General features: G+C 38.2%; 1 non-coding gene and 1 gene segment (V, D, J or C); both read left to right on the forward strand.

Moving 5' to 3' along the window:
- Positions 1-2,458: 2,458 nt before the first annotated feature.
- On the forward strand, positions 2,459-2,943 carry LOC132886973 (T cell receptor alpha variable 6-like; the record flags this gene model as incomplete). The annotated part of the segment is given in 2 exon segments: positions 2,459-2,524; positions 2,648-2,943. Coding segments are annotated over 2 exon segments (336 nt in total), but the record flags the coding sequence as incomplete, so codon positions are not given.
- Positions 2,944-6,054: 3,111 nt separating this feature from the next.
- On the forward strand, positions 6,055-6,127 carry trnaf-gaa (transfer RNA phenylalanine (anticodon GAA)). Its single transcript has one exon. It is a non-coding gene; the product is annotated as a tRNA-Phe (tRNA).
- Positions 6,128-14,248: the final 8,121 nt, after the last annotated feature.

The raw sequence follows: 14,248 nt of genomic DNA on the forward strand, positions 1-14,248 counted from the left end.
CCTTTAAATTTTGCCCCTTGCATATCTGACAAGGTAAAAAACAGCAAATTTAATAATGTTGAATTGTGCCTAAATCAGCCCTATATATGCCACTAGAATGCACCATTTGAAGGCTCTAATTTCAAAATTTTCCGAGGCAGCATGCCCCCGGACCCCCTAGCAGCCGGCCCTCCAGGCCGGGCTCTGCATCAGTAGCACTGCTCTGATATTTTTTTCTGGGGAAAGCCCTGTAATCTAAAACATAATTACATGATCAGGAATGGCTCTAGTATGATGGTGTATTAGGGCAACTGTCGCTAAAAAAAATTACAGAGCTGGGGTGTGGGGGTAATATTCTGAGGAAAATTCAGAATTTCTGAGATTAAAGTTGTAAATGTATGATTAAAAAAACTCAGATATTCTCTCAGATTGTAAAGTCATAAATTTCCAAGAAAAAAGTCACAAATTTATGAGAAACAAAACTCGGAAAATAGTGTTTTTGTCAAGTAACCACTTCACTTTGGTTGGACCAACGTCATCACGACACAGATGCCATAGATTTCCAGAGTTAAACGAAATGCAGTCCTTCCTTATCAGTTGCGCAATATAAAAGAATAAAGTGTCAGTTTGAAATGGCTCAGCTGTTAACTATAACTGAGAGTTATAGGAAGTGCAGTCTGTGTCGTCGACTGCTCCCACTATTTTTCATAGTTTTATTATCAATTGTTTTTTTTCCTCATAAATTTGTGACTTTTTTCTTGTAAATATCTCAGACTATTACCCCCTCCACCAGCTCCATATTTTTGATACTTTCAATGGCCCTAATATGCCATCATACTCTATTTGAAATGAGATTTAAACTTTCAAACATGTTTGTAGGTGGACTGGCTAATTGCAGATAAGTGTGAATGTGCGTGTACATGGTGTCTTGTATTGTTCTTGTGTCCCGTCCAGAATGTATTTCCTGGTTTTATGCCCAGTGGTGTTCGGATAGACTCCAAATCCACTGCAATCCTGACCAGGATAAAGCAGTTACATGAGCATTTGTTGGCTGCAGCTGCTTATATTGTGTAGAGTGGGTTTGTAAATGATTATATAATATACCAAACTTCAGGATTTTTGATGGTTGCTCTGTGGCTTGGTTCCACAATGTTTAAAACTGTAGTTTTATCAAAGCCATAGACTTGTACTGATAGACCGTAAAAAGCCAACATGGAAGATGTGTGCCTTGATCTGAAGAAGTAATTAAGAAGCACAGTTCTGTGAGAAGAAACTTAAAATGCGTTGTTTCATGCAGAGGAAGCTGGAGTCAATCCCAGCTCAACACACACCTACGGGCAATTTAGAACAGCCAGTTAACCTGATTCATGTCTTTGGAAGGAAACCCACATAGGCACAGGGAGAATATGCAAACTCCACACAGAAAGGCCTTGAACCCAGACCCTTCTTACTGTAAGGCAACAATGCTGACTACTGCACTGCTCTGACCACGTTATGCTATCTTCAATTTGACAAAAGTTGTGTAAAACAACAAGAAAGGCTTTTTTTCAGTTTATGCATATTGGGTCTCAAAACTTTGCTCTAAATTCTACCAATGGTGTTTAAATAAATTTCAGATTCTTGGGGAAAAAACTGTATTTTTATTTGTGTTGCTCTACAAGCTGTAAGAATGGCAATTAAGGAATAACATTGATTTTCTATATTAATATAGTATTATATAATATTAGTATATTGTCCAAATGCATCATTTTTGTAGTTTTAGAGAACTGAAGTCTGAAGTTGAAAGTTATTTTATTTCCCCCAAAGTTTGGCAAAGAATTTTAATACAAAAATATTTCTGCAAAACACAAATTGTTGACTCAGTTTCTCCCTCAGATTTTTTAAACTTAGCACTCAATATAAAACACAGGTTTGTAAGTCAGACTAACTTCCATTCGTAATGACTGAGAACTGGATATAGAATTATGAGTGAATGTAACTTTATTCAAACACACGTTTATAGGTTACATCCAATTCAATTTTCAAAAATACAGGGAACTTTAAATACTTGCTCCGATAACAAACTCCTATAAAACACACACACACACAGTTTTATGAATTTTAAATAAATAATTTGAGTTTTTATCCAAAATTACATTTTACTCAAATATTGGTATGTGGAATGTTGACAGTTTTTTTTTTTTTAAGCTGAAGTGACCACAGTGTTCATACAAGAGTATGAATTTAAAAAAAGGTTGTCATAAGAAAGGAGTAACAATATATGAATTCATGATCTAGTGTATTTTATTGTTGATGGTATTTTTCTATATATTTATAGGATGTTAAACAAGCAGACTGAATCAATGAAATTAACATTTTCATTCTGAGATGAAGCAGAGTTGTCATGAATATGAATAAATATGAGTGGGTGGAGCAACATGTCGAGACGTCAGAGAAAATCTCACATGCACAACACAGGCATCGATTTCTAAAGCTAGAGGTCTGAACTAAACACTCAGAATAACAATGTTACTCCTCTTAGTTTTCTTCAGTATCACTGATATTGGTAAGTCATATACATTACACATGAAAGAATTATTTTTTTATCATTAAGAAGCACAATTTCTGTATATCGGCATTTATGATGAAAATATCACAATATTCTTATGTTTGTTTTTTTTTTTTATAGCAGAGGCTGCTGACAACAGCATTAAATCAAACCAAGCTAATGTATTTTCAACTGAAGGCAGCAACACCACACTGTCCTGCACATACACTGGATATACTGGATCAGATAACAGTCTCCACTGGTATCGACAAAAACCTGGATCAAGACCTGAGTTTCTGCTGCTGATTCTTGAAAGCAGTGGAAGTGTCATACACACTCAACCCCCTCATCCACGATTGTTCACCAAACTTGATAAAACGAGTAAGAAAGTGGATCTGTTCATCTCCTCTGCTGCAGTGACAGACTCTGCACTGTACTACTGCGCTCTGAGGCCCACAGTGACAGGAAACCCAACTACACTGTACAAAAAGCACTACACATGACTGGAGCAGAGCCGTGCTTTTCTCACACGATGGAGCTCTTTACATGTTTACCCTCACTTCTTCATCATATCAGTTTAACCATCATTTTTACACTGACAATATGCTGTGGTAATACGTTATTTTAAAGGAAGACAATATTGGAGGTGAACTAATGTCTTATTCTTGGTAGAATAAAGCCCAACTTGCACTTCACTATTCTTTAGTCTTTATTTATAAAGACCTATATTTCTTTATAATTATAATAACTGCAGTATGTTTCCTCTGTTATGAAACAGGCCTTAAATTATCACTAGAAGCTAAAAAGCACTAAACAAGTTTTCAATAAGTTCATATACATCCCACTTTCTAAAGTCAAGATCCTGCAGAGTCTGAATTTTACAATGATATTTGTGTGTTAGCTTTTTGTAATCCACAGTGATTTTACACAGTGAGGTGTGTTTTAGTGAAATGAAGTCATTATTGAGAATTTCTGATATATATTAGTCTGGTGGATACACAGTACAACTAGGAACAGCTATTACACATAATATAATCTTATACCTTTTATATATTTACTTAAAAATGAGAAAATTGTCATGCTTGTGTGCAATTTACTTTCAGTGTTTCCTCTTTTTATAATAAACTGTTTATTGGTGAATTATTCTTAAATGCTTCAATATGTCTCAAGGCTTGTAAAAATAGTTCTGCAAACAAAGACTAAACGATGGGAGAAAATCTTTCAGCAACATTGGTAACAGCCGAACATTGGCACCAGTTACCAGTTCTGTTCATACGAACTTTCATTTCTGAGAGGATCCATAAGCAATACTCTTCTTTAACATAATGAGAGCATGAAAACTGATTCCATCATTGTCTTGATTGTTGGATTTTAAGTCATCCTTTTAATGTACTTCTTATGTTTAATGACAGTTTTTCAATGAAAAAATACTGTTTCACAAAAATGTTCAGTGATTCCTTGATGACTTCTGTTAAAAGCGAGTTTGGATATTTGGGGTTTATATTCTTTTTTCAGGTTTTTTTTCCCCAATCTATTTTTTTTATACCAACACAAAAGCTATACAGTACAACAAAACAAAGACAATAGACAAAGACAACAGTGAACAAACAATGAGCACATGATGTGCAGTGAACCAAGGGAAGAGGCAGATTTTCAAAAGTGCAAATTAAATCCTTAAATAAAGTGTCCTTAAATACAGTATCAGTGATTTGTATCAGTTTTTTTTCTACCATTTTCTACACCGCAGAACAATACTGAAGACACCAAAACTTTGAAACAACATATGGAACACACACGGAACTATGTGACATACAAAAAAGTAAAAAAAAAAAAATCCCACAGGCTACAGGAATGACAGACCGCATAAGAAACAAGGGGATGGGGGCGTCGTGGCTCGGGTGGATAGGGCGCCATTCTGGGGACCTGGGTTCGGTTTCGACCCAGGGTCATTTCCCGGTCCCTCCCCGTCTCTCTCCTGCTCATTTCCTATCTCTGCACTGTCCTGCCCAATAGAGGGTGGAAAAAGCCCCAAAAAATCTTTTAAAAAAATAAGGGGATACAAAAAAATGACAAAACCTACACAATGATCGCAATGTAAAAGATAGTGCAAAAATCCCATCATCCCACCAGTGAAGCAGGCAGGGGCCCAATACAGACATGGCAACCACCGATGGGCCACATCACCGCCCCCAGGACCCCAGGCAGACCAAACACAGGGCAGCAAACGGGAGAGTAGAGCCGACACCAGTGTGCAGCTTTGTCCTTGACCTGCACTGCAACAACCTCATGCCATCTCTCCTGCACATCTAACATTGTGTGTGTGAGTGAGAGAGAGATTTTGATCATATATATATAATCAAAATCTCTCTATTCTTTATTCATTTTTTTATTTCACAATCTATTTTATTTACTACACACAGATCAAAACCTCTCTCTCTCTCTGTGTGCGTGTGTGCACTTATAAGGGAGATCATTACCCCCTTGACACTGTGGATAACAGTTGAAGTAATCAAGACTGCATGATTGGGGGTAACAGTGAACTGAGCGAGCACAGAGAACACATTTACCTCATTATTTAGCTTATTATTTGCTCATTCTTTCGTGTGAACGTTTGTTCATTTAATTAAAAACACGCTTGGAAGAAAAGAAATTGCCAAAAATGTAAAATAGTTTCATTCATCAATTACCACATTACATTATGCTTCCAGATAATACATATATGTTCTTTACCAGCTGGGAGGTCCGTATGGTGAAATACTGTACCGTGACCGAGGTCTTGAAAGTACTGAGCGAGGCCCTCTGGGCTGAGGTCAGTATTCAAGGCCAAGGTCACGGTATTTCACCATACGGACCGACCTTAAGCTGGTAAATAATATATTTATTTTTTTCTTTACCAAATTCTAACAGAAAACAAGAACGCCTGAAAGGGAAAACCGAGCTGAGGCGAGCCGCCATTTTGAATCCTCATTCACAGCTGTAATGCAAATGGCTTCCTCCTCAGTATACAAGTGCACTTCCATGGCAGGAAATAAACTACATTTTGCTCAGCGTTAGCAACAGTTACAGGATTTTAGCTTTCTCCTGAAATGTTTTCTTTTATTTCTTCTTCCTCAGGGTAGTAAAACTCACTTTCATTGTGAAGACTGTCGTTATCGCTATCCATGCTGTAAAATTAATGCTATTCTCCTGAGAAATGCTGGTAAAAATTTATAAGATTTTTGATAATCTTATTAAAAAAAAAAAGATAAATGTTGACAAAAAATACTACTATGTTTGTTGTTGTTGTGAACGAGTGAGTTGCCAGAGGTCCATAACCGGGGTCCATAACTGGGGTCCATATTGTAGGATACGTCCCCGCTTGCCAGCCAATCAGAGCGCAGGATTTGATGGAAACCGGACCACGAAAAAAATAATACATACTATTTTAAACACTTTATATTTCATTAGATTTTGGTTAAAAAGGAACACTATGAGACCTTACTGATTGGATTTAGCAACTACTAATGTTTATATCGGTGACATGACTGCTCAGATGGTGGCATGATCTTGCTGAAATAGCTCAGTAGGGAGAGCGTTAGACTGAAGATCTAAAGGTCCCTGGTTCAATCCCGGGTTTCGGCACTGTGGTGTGTGCTCATCTAAGCTTTTGACCAAGGGTCTGTTTGAATTTTTGCCAGGTCGCTGTCAGTATATGCCAGTAATTTGGTGGTGAAAACAATCTGGCCTCTGTTCCATGATGTAATGTTTAGGACTGTGGACTTTGACTCCAGTGACCCGAGTTCAAATCTCTGTAGAGTCTTTGTTTGCAGCTTGTAATATACACAGATTGTCTCAACTACAGGGTCCTTTTGGTTAAGCACGCTGTCATGTCCCAAACCCTTTGTTTCCGTTAAAGTGCTTGTCTTACGAAAATTACACCTTATAAAACTAGACATGTTAAATAGTTTACTGTCTAAATTGTATTTTAATATGAGACCAGGGACATGTTCTGTTTAGTTGGTAAAGTTTGGCTCTTTGAGTCCACCATTACATGAACGCGTTCCTGGTAAGTTACTGTTCATTCAAAGAAGTGGCGTCATATGCAAAACGCTTGAAAGTTTGTGGCATTTCTGGGTTCATCTGCTTTGCAAAGTGTAGCACATTTTACATTTTTTTTTAATTCCACAATAAAACTAAAACCAAAGCATGCCTCCTCAGGGGTGTGTCCTTCAAGGCTGTTCAAGTGTAGCTGATAAAAAAAGCAGAATTTTGATCCAGAATTTTGAAAGATTATCACACTACATGCTAAGATCACTTGAACCACAGTTGGTGAAAACTGTATAATTTTCTTAAGTAAAGAAAATCACAAAGAGGCAATATCATAATTTAAATCAAAATCGTTAATACTTAAGATTTCTTTTTGTTTATTTTATCCAAAGAAATATATTATAGGGGGTGGCATGCTGATGCAGTGGTTAGTACTATCACTTCACAGCAAGTAGGTTATGGGTTTGAACCTTCCTGTTTGGAGTTTGCATGTTTTCCCCTTGCCTGCGTGGGTTTCCTCTGGGTGCTCCAGTTTCTTCCCACAGTCCAAAGACATGCAGATTAAGTCAACTGGTTATTCTTACTTGCCCCTTGGTGTGAATGTGAGTGGAAATAGCTGTCTGTCTCTCTGTGTTAACCCCACGATAGATTGGCAACCTGTCCAAGGTATACCCTGTCTCCCGTCAGCCACCAATATCAGCTGGTATTGGTTCCAGCTCACCAGAGACCCACAATGGATAAGTGTTTTAGAAAATAAATTAATTAATATATTATAGTAACTCATATTAGTCTATAACTCTTTTTCAACAATATTACTCAAAATTCAGCAAAACATGTACATTAACAGAATTAACATACATCATAAACTATATTATCCACAGTTAATATTTGTTTTAATGAATGGATTGTTACTCCAGCTTTGTAATCCTGCTGCAGTATCAGACTCTGCACTGTCGTCCTGCACCCTGGAGCTCACAGTGACACAAAACTCAAACAAATTACCTTCTCTAAACTTGGTCAGATTAGGATGAGTTCAGATTTAATTAAAACTTTATTTATTGAAGTCCATACAGTGTTCAACAGCAGCACTTCCTGGGTGTGCACTTCTTACAGATGTATTGCCTCATGTGGAAAGTTCAGCACATACAGCACTATTATACAGAGTCCTCACAGAGCTGTGTTCAGAAATGGCTCAACCATACAATTTACTGTACACAGTGAGATACATCCCACTGATTCTCACTGTCGCAACAGGTAATTAACTTTCATCAGCTCATCATTACCTTAATTAATACAATCATTAATTATTACAATACATTTTAACTGTTAATTCATTGTATTAATTAATACTCATGTTTGTTTTCATCTAGTAATTTCTTAATTTATTAAGTCTGTATTTGGTTTAAAAAATACTTCACTGATTTATTTATTCCTATTCTTTTTCACAACAGGCAGTTTTGCAGACAAAATTTGGCCGACAGATGAAGATGCCAACATTGTCAGGAAAGAAACAGACACTGTTACTCTGAAATGTTCATATGAGTCAAGCAGTGAGGACATTTATCTTTACTGGTACAAACAATATCCGAACAGCGCACCACAGTTTTTACTGTATAAAGGTGCAGGGTCATACTCAGATTATGATAGCACTCCTGATGATAGTCGATTAGAGTCAGAAACTCTAGATAACCCTATACTCAACAGAACTTACTATCAGAGGTCTAAAGCTCTCAGATTCTGCGCTCTATCACTGTGCTCTTCAAGTAGGAGTAGCACAGTAATACACAGTCATTAACAGGCTGTACAAAAACATACAAATGGTATACATGAAGCTTCTAAAACCACAGATCAAAGATACTCACTTTACCAGTTTGTCAGTTAACCGCAGACACAAACAGCATTTGTGGTAACACATACACCTGGAGGAAATAGAACAGAATAATAATGAGGGATTAACACAACAACTCCACATTAATCACAGTGAATTCACAAACCTACATGTTTCATTCTCCAAAATATTTTAATGACATTTCCAGATCCATTGTGTCAGGTTTTGCTGGTGTGCACTGTGTGGAATAAAACTAATGAACTCTTTTTCAGGTTTCCCCATAACCTACTGTCATCAATTTTCATTTGTTCATTCATTCACTCATTCATTTGCTCATGTGTTTAGTATGCATGTAGGTATATATGTACAAACAGATGTGACTTAAATCATACAGATACAAAAAAAAAAAAATGAAATAGAAAAATAAGAAAATTCCCAGTGGAATTTGCTTTTCCTTTTTCCATCGCAATATTTGATTGCACTGAACTTTGATGAATATGGGTCATGTACGCGATTCTCCCCCTTATGGAATCAATTTTGTGCCAAAATGTTCATACAATACTTTTGAAATATCAAACAAAAATGACAAATCAAAATACAAAAAAAGAAAAAAAAGTAAATTTTTTTAGACTGGCAAACAAATTATTCGTGTAATCGTGCAAAATATCAGTCTTTTACTCTTCAGAAACCTTTTATTATTGTTCCGCGTCTTTCTCAGTTTTGTTTGACGTAATTTATTTTGGTTGCGATTCCAGCTTTCTCGTTTGGGCTCCCTGACTTTTTGCTTGCAGTTTTGGCACAAACTTCACGTGTGGGCGGGCTGTCCAGGAATGCATTCCCATTGGCTAACTTGTGTTTGACTGACAGCTAAGCTCAGCCATTCCCCGGAGGCTGTTGCGGCCATTTCCTACTCGGATTCTGGCGGACTGTTTGACGAGTGACCGATCCATTGACGGTAAACAAGGATCGAGTGGACTTCAGTGGCGACTATGATATTTAATTTACACTTTGTTGAATTAATTCAATATCATAGTCACCACTGAAGTCCACTTGATCCTTGTTTACCGTCAATGGATCGGTCACTCGTCAAACAGTCCGCCAGAATCCGAGTAGGGAATGGCTGAGCGTAGCTGTCAGTCAAACACAAGTTAGCCAATGGGAATGCATTCCTGGACAGCCCACCCACACATGACGTTTGTGCCAAAACTGCAAGCAAAAAGTCAGGGAGTGCAAACGAGAAAGCTGGAATCGCAACCAAAATAAATTACGTCAGGCAAAACTGAGAAAGACGTGGAACAAAAATAAAAGGTTTCTGAAGAGTAATAGACTGATATTTTGCACGATTACACGAATAATTTGTTTGCCAGTCTAAAAAAATTTACTTTTTTTTTCTTTTTTTGTATTTTGATTTGTCGTTTTTGTTTGATATTTCAAAAGTATTGTATGAACATTTTGGCACAAAATTGATTCCATACCCCCCTGGAGTTCACTGCAGTGAGACTCTGCGTGTGTGTGTTTTTTTTTTTCCTATACTTTCTTTCTGTCTGTACTATGAAAGCTAAGTCGAACCGGAGTCAAATTCCTCGTGTGTGTAACATACCTGGCAATAAAGTGCTTCTGATTCTGATGTATATCATGTAAAACAAAAGTATGTGATTAAGGGATGATGACTCTGGACTTTCATCAAGCACTATTTTTTTCCATTTATTCTGTGATTCAAACTTTCAAACATGCATTTAGGTGGACTGGTCACACTAAATTTCCTATACACTCACTGTCCACTTTATTAGGAACACATGCACACGTGCACATTCTTGCAATTATCTCATCAGCCGATTATGTGGGAGCAGCATAATACAAAACAATCATCCAGACAGAGGGCAAGAGCTTCAGGTAATGTTCACATCAAACATCAGAATGAAGAAAAAGTGTGATCTCTGTGATTTTGATCATGGCATGGTTGTTGGTACCAGAAAGACTGGTTTGAGTATTTCAGAAACTGCTGATCTTCTGGGATTTTCACACATACCAGTCTCTACAGGTTACACAGGATGGTGAAACAAACAAACAAACAAACAAACAAATAAAAAACTGAGTGAGCGACAGTTCTCTGGGTAGAAACACCTTGTTTATAACAGAGGAAAATGGCCAGATTAGTTTGAGGTGCCAGGAAGGATGTACGAACTCAAATAATCACTCTTTACAAATGTGATGAGCAAAAAAGCATCTCAGCATGGACAAAACACCAAACCTTGGATTGGCTACAATAGCAGAAGTCCACATTAGGTTCCACTCCTGCCTGCCAAGAGCAGGAATCTGAGGCTATCATGGACACAGGCTCACTCACAGACTCCATAGTTCAGTGGTGAGAGTACTGGCCTTGTAAACCAGGGGTGGTGAGTTCAACCCTTGCTGGGGGCTGGAAGGGATATTCTGAAGGTAGAAAGACAAAAGAGGGAATGTTGAGAACACTGACACAAGTGCTGCTCATGATTTTTCATCACCTGAAGACCACTTTCTGCTGGTGAGAATGGCTCCATATGGACACTCTGAAGATCAGTGAGATTGCTGTGGATGAGACTGAGGACCTGAAGGTGTCTTTGGTGTGCAATTTCTGCAAAACACTTTGCACTCAAGGCTCCATCAATGCACAGTTGATAACATCAAAAAAACATCCTTGCTATGGAATTTTTCACAAAGACAATTTAATTATAGCCCTGGTTGAACACAGCAAAATCAATAAAGCCATAGAGATTTTCTGAAGAAAGTAACATGAACCTAGCCTGGGAAATCCCATGCTGCTTTGCACAATCGTTCCGATCTGAAAAGACAGCATGGAAACTATGGTCTAAAGGCTCGCCTGAGTTAGGGAGCCAATCAGAGAGTGGGGAGGGGTGGAAAGACGGTGACGCGTACTACTCGACAAACGGAAGCTTGTAGTTTATTTGGGACTGTTTATGGATCACATTTAACATGGCGGCGAGCGATGATCTTTCGATCAAGCTTTAGACACTGTTCTGAATAGTTTAGAGCGAAAGTTTGTTTTAAAAAAAAACAGCGTTTGGCGTTACAGTCTATTTTTGTTTTGCCTTCTCTTTCTCTTTCCTTCTCTTCTTCGCCTCTTCGTCGCTCTAACTACGTCACCGGGTACAACTGCCATGATTGGCCATGGGCTACGTATACGCCAAATGATAGACATTCGCAACGTCCAATAAACGGCCGTTGACAATCGTAAACCACACCTCCCCTATGAGAAATTCAACAGGCGGATTCCAGACCATATTTCACTTGTGATATGGTCTGGTGTTAACCAGACTAACATGAACCTGCTTTCCTCCACACATCTCATGCAACCATCTCAAATGTTGAGCAGGATCCTGCAGACATGAAAAAGTCAAACCTTTGAAGGATATAATGAAATTCCAGCAATGCAAAGATGATTATTCATGGGTTGTTTGGCCTGTTGGTCTAGGGGTATGATTCTTGCTTAGAGTGCAAGTGGTCCTGGGTTCAAATTCCAGCTGAGCCCAGGTTTTACCTTAAATGGTTGACCTGGACTGCTGGTAACATGGATTTCACTTGGCTGCATTGTTCTTAAAGTGCTAGTCTAATGAAAGTTATATCAGAAAATCCCCAGTTTTGTGTGTGTGATGTGCTCAAATATGCTGTAAAGTTGGTGGACAAATAAAAAATTGGTCAGGAAAATATTTTTATGCACCTGAATTCTACTCCAAAAATCACTAAAAGCTTGTCCATCATTATTAGATTGTAGCGAATTACAGGTCGGTGGCGCTGCACACGTGAAGTTATAAGTACCTTATTTTATGTCCACACGGACTCTATACTATTCTCTGCAGTGGTGTGGGTTCTTGATACCGAGTCTTTTGAAAAAGACACCAAAGCTCTTCAAATTCATCCTCAATCTTTGGTTGGTTGTCTGAGGATGATTTAGAACCTATAGCCACGGAGAAAGAGGCAGACAAATACACAAGCCAAGTCGTTCATGAAGAAGAAGAGCAACAACTGCACCAGCTGTTTTCTGGAACCCGGGAAAATAATACATGGTACAAATCATAGTTTGATATTTTTTAAACTAATTTGGTGTTCAACTTTCACAGTTATGATAAAGCAGTGTCACTAAATAATGGCAATAAATATTCACTTACTCTCACTTTACAGTGCTGGAGCTACAGGAGCAGGTGGCGCACAACAGGCAGGAAGTTGTTAGGATTCACCTCCAAAACTAAGTTGCTCAAAGTCCAGAGTGCTAGCCATTACACCATGGAACCAAAACATTGCTGTAAGATTGTTTTCACCACCAAACTACTGGAATGGACCAGGCAAAAAATTAAGCATGCCCTTGGTCAAAGACTTAAATGTATGCAAACCACACATACTCCTCAATGCCAAAACCCAGGATTGAACCAGGGACCTTTAGGCTAACACACTCACTACTGACCTATTCCAGCAAGCCTTTCATAATGAGGTCATGTCTCCATCCAAGCACTGCTCTGATAGCTTTTTCTGGGGAAAGCCCTGTAATCTAAAACATAATTATGTGATCAGGAATGGCTCTAGTGTGATGGTGCATTCGGGCCACTGTAGCTAAACAATTTTTTACAGAGCTGGGGTGTGGGGGTAATATGCTGAGGAAAATTCAGAATTTCTGAAGTTGTAAATGTATGATTAAAAAAAACTCAGATATTCTCTCAGATTGTAAAGTCATACATTTTCAAGAAAAGAAGTCACAAATTTATGGGAAACAAAACTCGGAAAATAGTGTTTTTGTTAAGTAACCACTTCACTTTGCAAGGTTGGATCAACATCATCATGACACAGATGCCATAGATTTCCAGAGTTAAAGGAAATGCAGTCCTTCCTCATCAATTGCGCAATATAAAAGAATAAAGTGTCAGTTTGAAATGGCTCAGCTGTTAACTATAACTGAGAGTTATAGGAAGTGCAGTCTGTGTAGTCAACTACCCCTACTATTTTTCAGATTTTTCTCATCAATTGTTTTTTTTTTTCTCATAAATTTGTGACTTTTTTCTTGTAAATATCTCAGACTATTAACCCCTCCACCAGCTCAATATTTTTAATATCTACAATGGCCCTAATATGCCATCGTACTCTATTTGAAATGAGATTTAAACTTTCAAACATGTTTGTAGGTGGACTGGCTAATTGCAGATAAGTGTGAATGTGTGTGTACATGGTGTCTTGTATTGTTCTTGTGTCCCATCCAGGATGTATTTCCTGGTTTTATGCCTGGTGGTGTTCGTATAGACTCCAAATTCACCGCAATCCTGACCAGGATAAAGCAGTGACATGAACATTTGTTGGCTGCAGCTGTAGAGTGGATTTGTAAATGATTATATAATATACCAAACTTGAGGATTTTTGATGGTTCCTCTGTGGCTTGGTTCCAGAAGGTTTAAAATTGTAGTTTTATCAAAGACATAGACTTGTACTGATAGACCATAAAAAGCCAACTTGGAAGATGAAGAAGTAATTAAGAAGCAGAGATCTGTGAGAGGGCAGCATGGTGGTGTAGTGGTTAGTGCTGCCGCCTCACAGCAAGAAGGTCCGGGTTCGAGCCCTGTGGCTAATAAGGGCCTTTCTGTGCAGAGTTTGCATGTTCTCCCTGTGGGTTTCCCCCACAGTCCAAAAACATGCAGGTTAGGTTAACTGGTGACTCTAAATTGACTGTAGGTGTGAGTGTAAATGGTTGTCTATGTGTCAGCTTTGTGATGACCTGGTGACTTGTCCAGGGTGTACCCTGCCTTTTGCCCGTAGTCAGCTGGGATAGGCTCCAGCTTGCCTGCGACCCTGTAGAACAGGATAAAGTGGCTAGAGATAATGAGATGAGATGAGTTCTGTGAGAAGAA

Source organism: Neoarius graeffei, chromosome 1, assembly GCF_027579695.1.
Source record: "Neoarius graeffei isolate fNeoGra1 chromosome 1, fNeoGra1.pri, whole genome shotgun sequence".
Lineage (NCBI taxonomy): Eukaryota > Metazoa > Chordata > Actinopteri > Siluriformes > Ariidae > Neoarius > Neoarius graeffei.